Genomic DNA, 11,943 nt, shown 5'->3' with positions numbered 1-11,943 from the left:
TGCCTTCAGTCATCAGTGTACAGGAATGAGGTGCCTCATCCCAGAGTCCCTCCTTGACTTCCCATTTGGAAGTCTCCTCAGCTCCCTCCAGTTTCCATAGTGATTTGAGTACTTCACTCATGAGCACATACATGAATCTACATCCCTTCCTCCAGTTATCTGGCATGACAAGGATACCCAGTCCCTCAGCAGCCCCTGAAGCACATAGTAGGTTCACAACAGTGGTTGTTATATTGGCCTGACTGTGTTTAAATGAAGTAACATTTTAGGCAGCAGCAATATGATGAGACAGGAGCCTGACAGGCTGTGGGGGGATGCAGTTCATCTTTGGGTCAATGCTGGTCACATCCTTTGGCGAGAGGCTTGATTGAGGAATATTAGTTTGTGGAAGGAGTGGTTCCCTACACATCCAAATCAGTCACTATCCCTCTACATCCCTCCTCCCTCTACATGCCTCCTCCCTACTGAGAAAGCCCTTGCTTGAGATCTCTTTTCCCTTCATTAGCTGTGCTTGTTAGAGTATTCCCCAGCTGCAGCCTCCTTTGGTCTATTCTCGCTTCCACTGTTTGTTTATTTATTTCCCTGTCACCCTCTCTCTCTGACTGTGGTTGTAAACAGAGCCAGTGACTGTCAGCCTGGGGCTTGTGCAGTGAACCCATGGCATGAACACTCTCAAATCCTGCGAAGGCTCCCTGCTGCTCAAAAGCAGCTCTGGGCACTGGCCCAAGCTAGCCAGAAGGTTGTGCCCTCAAAATGGAACTTTGCAGGAGTATCGTGGGGCACATTCTCTCTACTCTTCTGAACCTCTTTCTTGATCCTGTTCTTGACAGCACAAGCCCTTGGTGACCCATTGTGCATGTGGCAAGGTGAACAGCCCAGCTTGCCTCTACATAGGGTGACAAAGGACATGGAACATTTCCTGCCTAATACCCATCCATGTCTAATATTTTCCTCCCCTTCAAGAAAGTTGGAGTAGTGCTTGACACGAATTGCCTGCCCGTTCTCAATCCTAAGTCTAAATGGCTTTTCTAGCTACAGGGACAATCTTGAAGCTAAGTCAGGAATGTAAGACTGCATTTCCCCCTTCCCCGTGTCACCAAGCATGTTTCTGTCTCGGTGTGATTCTCAGTCAAAGGAGACCACCCTCTCTCTCCCACATCGGTGACCTCAGTCACACCCTTATGCTTTCTGCTCCCGGCTGAACTTCACAGAGCCACCAACTCCTCCGAGGTAGCTAGTTGCCTGTGTTCAAGCCATCAGCAGAGAGCCACACAGGCATTGCCGTCCTGAAGGAGCCTGTGGTCCTCCCCCAACTGCGTGGCTACGCATCATCTGTCAGAGTGCCCCTCTCCCCTCCCTCTGCCTCCCCGCCCCCTCCCCTGTGCTCGCTAGCTCTCTCGCTCTCTCTCTCCTCTCTTGCTCTTTCCCTTTTCATGAGATGCAAAGCCTGGCACAGAGCAGAGCACTCCCGAGCAGCATGTTGCGGGAGCTCTTCTAGGGGCCCGAGGTGAGGCGGCCACGCTTCCCCACCCTCACCCATGTACCAGGAGAGCACTGACTCTGTTACTCAGGGCTTCACCGAGCCATGCCCAGCTGGGGCCGACACCAGCCACATCTTCTCCGTTGCGCTGCCCACCACCAGACAGGTAAGAGAGAGCGGCTGTTTCTCGCAGGGCCCGGTGGATCCCTGGACAGGCCAGCCGAGTCTTACTGGGGGAAGCAGAACAGACAACAGAGAACAGAAAGGCACTTCCCTCCTGTCATAATCTCCACTTATCTTCTATCAGAGCTCCTCCGGCCACACCGGTCCAGAGCAAGGATGCAGGAATAGCATCTTTTTCCTAGTTAGTAGAGGATGAGCTGTGAATGCTTTCTTTTCTTTTGGGTTATTATTTTTTATTATTATTTAATCCATCTCTACCTCAGCTCCTCAGGACCCCTGAAGTCTGCTTTCTTGCTGACAGGGATCCTGATTCTGGCCTCAGATTTTTTTAGGAGGGTCCCTGAAAATATTGTCAGTTGATGTCTGGACAGCGTCACAGGCTCCTTATTTTTAGTTCCATTCATGTCTTGCTCAGCTGCTGTTTGGAACTGGGGTCGCCTGCACAGCAGTCTGGCTGCCCATAGCATCTGTCTTGTTTCCAGTCAGCCAAGCAGGTAGGCTTGGCTCTGCTGGTGACTAACACTAGTGACACATTCCAATGCAAAGGGATTTACAATGACAATGAGTTGGAGGGAGATTAAAATGCATCTGAGGGTACCAGTTCCTAAGTGTCAAGTTGCAGGCACATATAGCAACAACAAGAGGTGATAGGTCCCTGGTGTGGTGGCTGGAGATTTTCTTTGGGGGGGGTGTTGTGCTGGGGAAATAGTTTTTCTTTTTCTGTTAGAACTACTTGACATCCTTCCACTGTCTATATACTGCAGACCAGACTTTCAGGCCCCAGTGTGCTCTGACTTTGGGAGGCCTCCATCTGCAACAATACAGGAATGCTTAACCTAGCTTACAACGTGGCTGTCTTTGGGGCCACTTGCTCTTACAGATTTGGGAACCTTTAAGGTTTTCTTAAAGAACGCAGGGATTTCTGGAAAGTGGGGGCATGACAACTGTTTATGAGGTCAAATTAGTGATTCAGAAAAGTTAAGCCTGGACAAGCAGGCAATGTGGTATCATGGGATCGTGCTGATGGGGCTGTCATTATCCTTTGGGGAATCATAGCCCACAAGCCATACACGTAGTAGTCTAGTCTTTATTAACTGTTGTCTCTGCTCATGCTCAGAGCAGTAGTCTAGTCTTTATTAACTGTTGTCTCTGCTCACACTAAGAGCAGGCTTCTTGGAAGGATTTTGTGTCAGAGTTGGGGCTTGGTGGGAGTAGGGAGTAGACTTTATGGTGGCTTACATCTCAGTACCACCAGGCCAAGGCGAGTGCTCCTGGCTATTAGACTCTTTTAGCTTTATTTTATTCTTATTAGTTTTCTTTTAATGTAGTGTTTGGATTAACTATTTTCTTCCTGCTGGGACAAGATGCCTGACAAAGGCAACTTGAAGGAAGGGTTTGTTTAGGTTTGAAGGTGCAGTCCATCATGGTAAGGAGGACTTGGCATCAGGAATATGAAGCAACTTGTCACACTGTGTGTGCAGTAGATAGATAGCAGAGTGGTCACACTGTGTGTGCAGTAGATAGACAGCAGAGTGGTCACACTGTGTGTGCAGTAGATAGCAGAGTGGTCACACTGTGTCTGCAGTAGATAGCAGAGTGGTCACACTGTGTCTGCAGTAGATAGACAGCAGAGTGGTCACACTGTGTGTGCAGTAGATAGCAGAGTGGTCACACTGTGTCTGCAGTAGACAGCAGAGTGGTCACACTGTGTGTGCAGTATATAGCAGAGTGGTCACACTGTGTGTGCAGTAGATAGCAGAGTGGTCACACTGTGTGTGCAGTAGATAGCAGAGTGGTCATACTGTGTGTGCAGTAGATAGACAGCAGAGTGGTCACACTGTGTGTGCAGTAGACAGCAGAGTGGTCACACTGTGTGTGCAGTAGATAGCAGAGTGGTCACACTGTGTCTGCAGTAGATAGCAGAGTGGTCACACTGTGTCTGCAGTAGATAGACAGCAGAGTGGTCACACTGTGTGTGCAGTAGATAGCAGAGTGGTCACACTGTGTCTGCAGTAGACAGCAGAGTGGTCACACTGTGTGTGCAGTAGACAGCAGAGTGGTCACACTGTGTGTGCAGTAGATAGCAGAGTGGTCACACTGTGTGTGCAGCAGATAGACAGCAGAGTGGTCACACTGTGTGTGCAGTAGATAGCAGAGTGGTCACACTGTGTGTGCAGTAGATAGCAGAGTGGTCACACTGTGTGTGCAGTAGATAGCAGAGTGGTCACACTGTGTCTGCAGTAGATAGACAGCAGAGTGGTCACACTGTGTGTGCAGTAGACAGCAGAGTGGTCACACTGTGTGTGCAGTAGATAGCAGAGTAGTCACACTGTGTCTGCAGTAGACAGCAGAGTAGTCACACTGTGTCTGCAGTAGACAGCAGAGTGTTCACACTGTGTGTGCAGTAGACAGCAGAGTGATCACACTGTGTGTGCAGTAGACAGCAGAGTGTTCACACTGTGTGTGCAGTAGACAGCAGAGTGTTCACACTGTGTGTGCAGTAGACAGCAGAGTGGTCACACTGTGTGTGCAGTAGATAGCAGAGTGGTCACACTGTGTGTGCAGTAGACAGCAGAGTGATCACACTGTGTGTGCAGTAGACAGCAGAGTGGTCACACTGTGTCTGCAGTAGATAGCAGAGGGAGATGAGTGTGGGTGGTTAGCTCACTGCCTCCCTTTTATTCTGTCTGGGACGCCAGTCCAGAGACCGATGCCACCCACAGTTGCAGTCAGTTTTTCTACCTTGATTTCCCCATTCCAGACATGCCCAGTGGTTTTTCTCCCAGATGATTCTAGGTCTCGTCAAGTTGACATTATTATTCATCACAAATGGAACATGAAAGCCCGTACTGATTCTGTTTATTAAACCTCCTGCTATAGTGGCAGTCTTTTCCTCATGGGTCAGTGAACTCTGACCTGGAGATGAGTTCTAGGTCACAGTGACTGTCTCAGGAGTCCCAGGTACTCACATGGCAGATGCTCAAGAGGATGGCTGGCTGCTCAGGGTTATGAAAACCCTTCTTCCCACAACTGTGGGTCTCAATGATGGGGCAACAGTGGACATGCAGAGGATGTGAGGGAAGGGTGGGAAAACTCTGGTGATCCTGGGTTGTAGACCTTCTAGAGCCATTGGCTGGACTTCCTGGGGCCCTTCACTCAGACATGGAGCCACTTCACTTTGGTAATGTGAACTAGGGATAATCACAAGTGTCCACTTATTTTGCAAGATCCTGCTAAAAGGAACAAGACAAAACAGCCTTCTGCGAAGAAGATGAACTTGAGAAACTTTGCTTTCGCCTTCTTGGGATAAGCTGAGACTCAATGAGAAGGGAAATCTCGACCTCACTGCCCAAGTGAAAGACTTGTGATGTGTAATCACACTGCAGCTGCAAATATTTCTCCTGATTTTCTTTTTCCTGCTGTAAGGATTGAACCTAGGGCCTCATTTGTGCTGGTTCAGCACTCTACCTGAGTGAGCTACATCCCTAGAGGCAGAATATTTATCCCGAGAGTCCTATCACAGACTCTGGTAGCTTTTCATACCTTCGTCATACAAACACCTGCATCCCTGGAGATGCTGACAAGACCCCGTTGCTCTGTTCTCTACTTGTAGGTTAGATTTCCACCCTCTAAAAACACCAGCACTCTCCGCAGGGGTTTTGACTATGTTCTCTGCCACAGTTTCCAACAGTCTTTTGAAATTCTCAATAAAAGGTTATAGGAGAAGAGTGTCTTGGAAAAGCTGAGTGGCTTAAGGATTCCTTGCCAAGTCCTTGTCTGTCAAGGCAAAGTGTCAGTGAGAATTTGCTTAGCACCTCTGTACCTCAAGGTGCACCCACACAGCCGCTTCCTTCTCCCACCCCCAGCACCAACACTAATGTGAGCCTGACATCTACCCAGAAGTGAGGCATCTCAGGGAGGACATTCATTTCCCAGAGTGCTCTGGTTTCATGACCACACCCACAGGGAGAACCATTTCCAGCGTCCCAGTCTGCACAGCACTATTTCCTGTGGCTACAGCTGTGGCAAACCCCAATATAATTCTAGGCTCTGATGGCTGTGAACTTCAAACCACCTGGGTCAGCAGAGCTCCTTCTCTGCCTGGATAATACTGGGATGGGAGGTCAGGAAAACCATCGCCTGAAGTCGGTAACATAGAAAGAGTTTATTTGTGTGTGTGTGTGTGTGTGTGTATGTGTGTATGTGTGTGTGTGTGTGTGTGTGTGTGTGTGCCCCAATGGTAAATGGGTATGCTTTTGTTACTGTCTAAGGAGGAGAAGAAATTGATAGTCTGGGATCAGTAGACAGGGGGACAGAGTTACATGTTTACTGTGGCTGTGCCCATAGGCCTTGAAAGCCAGGTCCCCCTGCTTCCTCATGCCTGGCCCCACAGCCCTTCCCACAACTGGAGCCCACACTTCTATCCCCACTTGGTGTTGGGCCTCTGCCTTGTCTGATGGGATGCTTATCATGGGACTTTATGCTTTCTTGAGGATGACTAATTTACAACCCATGTCTGCTTTGACATTTCTATGAATTCTTGTACAGTGATGTAGGAAGTTCACCTTGCCTTAGTAACTTTAATTTCAGAGACAAAAAAGAGCAAGATCCTAAAGAAAGGTGAGCCTGGCGTGAATAGGTAGAATTAGAGCTTGAACCCATATCACCAATGCCTGAAAGTCTGTGGTATTTTCACGACTTCATGTTGGCTAGCATCCTGCTCTGGACCAAGACATGGTCTCACTCGCCTTACTACTCACAGGCTCAGGCCAGTTGGACACTAGAGTATTTAATTGGTGTCAGGTACCATGTTATGTTTGAAGAACATAGAGATGGAAATATCTTTTGCCTATGTAATGTCATGCATGGCACATTGCTTGCGATAAAAGAGATCCTTAAATGTCAGTTGAGTGAAGGAATAAGTAATGAATACATTTCTGTGTCCTTGATGAACTTGGGGTCATACAAGAAGAGAATTACAGGTAATGAGGTAGACAAATATTCCCAGGAACCTCAAGGACATGGAGGCTCTTGCTATACTGGGGTGGGCATGGGGGATTTCCTGAAGTTCATTTTTAAGGATAAATTGGGTTTAGGTAAGTCAAGAGAATTCTAGGCAGATGGACTAGAGCAAATGAGGTCCAGGGATGCAGAGTCCTGTGTTCAAGAGAGTGATCACTGGGTAGGTATGTGTGTTGGAGTTTGAAGTTCAAGCCAGGGAAGTGATGGGCAGCTCTCAAGGGAGGCAAGACCCAGGTCTGCAGGGGTTTGTGTATTAAGTTCTTTACTGAGTTTGAACTTTGTGCTTAAGCTATGGGGGCTTATAACCTGGGAGGAAAAGGGCCATAATCATGTTTGGGACTTAAACGTAAGATTGTGGCTACAAAACAAAGCTGAGTTTAACGCCACAGATTGGGTTGCAGAGAGCAGATGCTGTGAGGACATCAGCCGGGGCCATGAGGACATGAGTCAGGGTGGTAGGGATGCCAGGCAGGAAGATAGACTTGAAAACTATGAAAGAAATTTAATCAGCACCATCTGATAATTGGTTAAAGACAGGAGCTGAGAGAAAAGGAGTTACCTCTAATTACTTGTCTATTTTTGGCTTGAATTACTCAGTAGATGGTGGTATCAAAACACAATCTCTCCAATGCCAGAGAGAGCCAAGGGCTGTGTGTGTGGGAGAGGGTGGCAGAAGGGGAGAGCAGATAAAATAGGTCAGGGAAAAAGGATGTGATATGCTTGTCTTTTAGGTCTATTTTTGTATTTGTTGTGCCTGTGGGCTACCAGAAGATGCTATCTGGTAATCCATGGGTTATAGGAATCTGTATGACTGGGAGAGGGGCCAGAGTTTGAGAAATGGTCAGTGCACCCAAAAGCAGCAGGACCAAAAGTCAAGGTTAGAAAGGAGGTGTCTATGAGATGGCCTGGAGGAGCCAGCCAGAGAGCCAAGGAGAAGGGCTGTCCTAAGATCATCAAATATCCAGTCAGTGCCCACATCTTCCTAGTGATCTCATCAATTTTTTAAAATCATTTTTGACTGGAATCAGGACCCGATAAAAGGTCTGTGTATTGCCTTAAAAAATAAGCATTAATAACCATTGTCCAAGAGATGGGGTTGCATAACCATGTTTCCCAATTTTATGTCATTTTTTTAGTGTTCCTAGTTTTAGGAACCCCAAGGAGCATTTGCAGACTTATGTACTAAAGCCTCCGAGATTCAGTTTTAAAATTCCTTTCTAGACACAGTTAGAAAGGGGAGTACAAAGACAGGGGAATAAAAGGATAGGAAGAAGAAAAGCCTGCGGTGAGTAGCTAGGCGACAAATGGAGACCCAAGAGGGACAAAAAGAAACAATAAAGGCAGCAATGACCAGAAGCTCCAGAAACTTCACAAATGAATTATCTTACACATTTTGTATCACCTTGATGAGCGAGAGGTAAAAAAATGAATCTTTAAATAAAAACAATCTGATTGCACCTTTCCTCAAATAGCTAAAGAGACATCATCTAGGTAATTCCTGTGTCAAGCAGGGAAGTAGTATGAATCTAATTCCCGTTTTAGTTGGTGATAAAGCTGACAATAACACAAAGATGCTTCATGATGAAGGACCACTTGCTACCTGTCAAGCATTGTGCATTGTGGAGAACATCCTGTGCCATTACCTCACTTAACCCTGGTGACAAGCCTGTGGCACTGGTATGGTGGTTGTCTGTGTTAAACCCAACGATGATTATGACATCCAGAATGAATCGCTTGCCCACGGGCATGTCTGGAAAGTGATACTGCTGTGACTGAGACTCCAGGCTATCAAAGCCACTAGACTCCCCTTCAGTTCTCTGTAGTCTCCACTAAATTAATAATCTTACTTTTTTTGGTATATACTGGCTCATTGGCAAAGTTCTATTTAAAAGAAAGCCACAATCACCCTCAAATAAAATAACAGAAAACCATGTGCTGGCACTTGTAAAGCACCCACAGAATTGATCACTTAGTTTTTATACTCACCCTGGAAAACAGACAGTGAAGCTGTGTTCACTTGAGTTTTACGATGAGAATTTTGGGGAGTGCTGAGACAAAGATGTCTTTTAGTTCCTGGTCCTCTTGTCTCCCCTTCCCGAGGGCTGGGCTTCCGGATAAGTACCACTATGCCTGGCTCAGAGAGCAAATTAAAGTTCATGAGTTCTTGGTCTTGTTAGTTGGTGATCACAGTACTAGTGCAGGCCGTTGGCGTTGCAGAGCTAGTTAGCATGAATGATGTCCAACGGCCCTTTGTTCTGTACTTCTGTGTTTTCATGCAAACCTCATGGGTTCTTAGCATGAACGCTGACCCTTCTCCCTGACCCCATGATGTCCCTTATGGCAGCCCTAGGAAGTTATTACAAATTAAGTATCTGGATGCTGGAATTGATGGACAGGAAAGGGGCTCCTAATGCTCAGAGGAATGAGTGTGGGATGCGTGTTTTTGTTGTTGTTTTAAAGTAGCATTTTGTGTCAGGTGTCCTCTTTCTGTCCTGCCCTTAGCTGTGTCCTTCTGGTCTCCATGGAAACCCCAAATCAATGCAGCATATGTTGATTCAGGGTTCTACTGTTACCGGGAAGCAGAGCAGTGGAAATTGCTTTTAAAAGATTTGTGGAAGGGCTTGAGCACGCTGACCAGAATTCAAATCTGATATCCAAATGACTTTTTATTAAAAGATTTGACTGTGGTGCTATCCTAGGTGGTATGTTGATTAAATAAATACACAGGGGATATTTGGCAATAAAGCTCTTCTATCATAGCTTTTTAAAATATTATAGTGCAGATTTTAATTCCTTTTATCTTCAATTTAATTATATTCTCCAGCCTGTGTGGCAATGCCAGGTGCCCCCTTTGCTTCTGATTAATTCTACCCTGCACAGATAGGGCTGTTGAGACAGTTTATAAAAGCCCTCTGTACCTGTGCTACTGTCCCCTAAAGCTATTAGCACTCTGTGGGCTTCCATCCTGAGCAGGGGACTGCAGAAGTTTTAACACATTTTGGCTATAAGGAAGGCTTAGTTATTTTTCTTCCCCACACCCCAAGCCCCCAAGAACTGAAAGCAAGGGCTGGCAAGATGTCACTCGTCACCAACCTTGATGACCTGAGTTTGATTCCTGGGACCCACATGGTGAAAGAAAAGAACTAACTCCTCCACGCATGTGCTGTGGTATGTGCATACCACTTCCCCCTGAATAAGTAAATAAAATTGAAAATTTTAGACTAACTCATAAATGAGAGTTAGCCAGAGTATAAACACCTACTCTGTACGAAACGATGAGAGTTGGGAGCAAAGAGAGTCAGTCACAGAGGCTGTCTTTCTGGAGTGGAAATCAATTTAGGAGGATTGGAAGCCACAAACGAAATGGATCAACTAGACTGTGATTCAGGCTGTCAAAAGCAAACAGCAAGGTGGCGGGACCGGGATAGAGCAGCTCCTCTAATTGAAGTCCTTCTGAAGAGCTCAGGAGGAGAGCTTTGAGCTCAGAGGTAAAGGGACTGGCAAAGGAGCTGGGAGTTAAGATGCAGATGCAGGGTGGGCTTATCCGAACAGAGGGAGCAGGTGCATGGGCGTGTATGTATGTATTTGAGAGAGCAATAAAACAGGACCAGCTTATTGTTGGGCAAATAGAGGAGCTGCAATGGAGCCCATCAAAGATTATTATACAGATGATCTGCTTAGTGGGTAACTGAGGTTTGTGGAAGGGGGGAGTGGGGCAGGGAGATCTGTGCAGGGAGCTGAATAACCTCTGTGCCAACGGATGGGAGGGAAATGAAGCTAAGGAATAATTCAGAAACACAATGATCAGATTGAAACACCAATTTAGCAAGAGGAATGAAGAAGATGCCAGAAATATCTGCACTTGTTACCCCAGGGATGAGGATGCAGTGATGTCATGAGCAAACAGAGGGAGCCCTGCGGGAAGGGAGGGAGGGCTGAGAGCAAGGCTGCTGGGGGACACCTGGAGTCTGTGGACCTGAGGTTCATGGAACTGTCCAGCAGAGCCCTGTTGGTGCAGCTCTGATTTCACAGAGGTGCAGATGGGTCTGTCCTTGGAAAGATGGTTCCCTGGGGGCGCGGGGCGGGGGAGAAGAGGTACGGGGGAGGGAGAGACGGCGGGGGGAGGGGGAGGATCGGGGGTGCTTTAAGATGGGAAGAGCAGAGGGTTGCTGCATCGCCTATGGGGCTTCTCATCACAGCTTACATGGGAAAACCCAGAAGTTTGGGCCAGTTTTCAGCCAGGAAGTCGGGAGCAGTAGCCACAAAAGCTTGACTTTACCGGCCATGACCATAAGCCCGAGGGAACACTATACAATTCTTGTCCTTTCCTGCCTCATTCTTCCAGGGAAGAAACCCGTGGTAGAATGCACGACTCTGCCAGCTTCATGCTTACTCTGGAGATTTTGTTGTTGTTGAGTCTTAAGACAGGGTCTTTCTCTGTACCCAGGCTGACCTCCCCGGAGCTGAAATGATACCCCACTTCCCTCCGGAGCTCTTTACATGCCTGTCTGTTTGGAAGCTAACAGTGGAGTCCTCCCTTAGCCAGGACTGTACTAGGTTTGCCCTTCTCAGAGTGGGTATTCTATGGCTCCACACTAATGCCTGGAGTGTTTTGGTAGAAACTTTCAGACTAGTTTTTTCTTTCTTTTTTTTTTTTTTTTTTTTTGGTTTTTTGAGACAAGATTTCTCTGTATTGTTTTGGAGGTTGTCCTGGAACTTGCTCTGTAGACCAGGCTGGCCTCGAAACTCACAGAGATCCACCTGCCTCTGCCTCCCGAGTGCTGGGATTAAAGGCGTGAGCCACCAACACCCGGCCAGACTAGTTTTGACTGTCTTCTTTTCCAAAATTTCTCCATGCCTGTCTGTTCTTTCCAGTTTAAGCCCTTTCCCTAAAACTGTATTAGTTACAGTGTCTTTCCCAAAGCCTTCTTGAGACTGCATTATTTCTAAGGCTAATTGAAGGCACTGATATCTGGTCCATATTGATCAGCTTCTGCCCAGACTCAAGCTCGTCTGTAGCCTCACACCCATTCCCTGGTGTCTTTCCTCCCTGTGGATCAGACAGCACAAAACCCTGAGAAAACTTGTGCCCCATATTAGACCTAGTGGGGAAGAGTCGGTTGATGACATCACATTTGTCTAAGAGGAAGTGGCATGGCAGCACCAAATTAGACACCAGACACCAGCTCTGCCATTTCTAAGTGACTTGGGTCTGCTTTTCCACCTGAGAAAGGGGCTGATAAAAATGTTGAGTTTGT

The 11,943-nt window shown here is 47.1% G+C and overlaps 1 protein-coding gene across 4 annotated transcripts in view; it reads left to right on the top strand.

Annotated features, from left to right (window-relative positions):
* The first annotated feature begins 1,381 nt into the window (after positions 1-1,381).
* The window catches only part of Rgs8 (regulator of G protein signaling 8), a 41,874-nt gene continuing 31,312 nt past the window's right edge, over positions 1,382-11,943 (top strand). The window contains exon 1 of one of the 4 annotated variants that reach the window (XM_013114385.3): positions 1,382-1,646. In XM_013114385.3, the coding sequence (XP_012969839.1) occupies positions 1,539-1,646 (108 nt within the window). In that variant the 5' untranslated portion in view covers positions 1,382-1,538. Of the gene's footprint in view, positions 1,647-5,689; positions 5,787-10,157; positions 10,174-11,943 lie in introns of those variants that run through there. The other 3 variants (XM_005071295.4, XM_040737821.1, XM_040737822.1) reach the window with 3 other exon arrangements.

Source organism: Mesocricetus auratus, unplaced genomic scaffold (genome assembly GCF_017639785.1).
Source record: "Mesocricetus auratus isolate SY011 unplaced genomic scaffold, BCM_Maur_2.0 Super-Scaffold_100676, whole genome shotgun sequence".
Lineage (NCBI taxonomy): Eukaryota > Metazoa > Chordata > Mammalia > Rodentia > Cricetidae > Mesocricetus > Mesocricetus auratus.
Note: the sequence above shows the minus strand (reverse complement) of the source record. Positions and strands in the feature narration are given on the sequence as shown.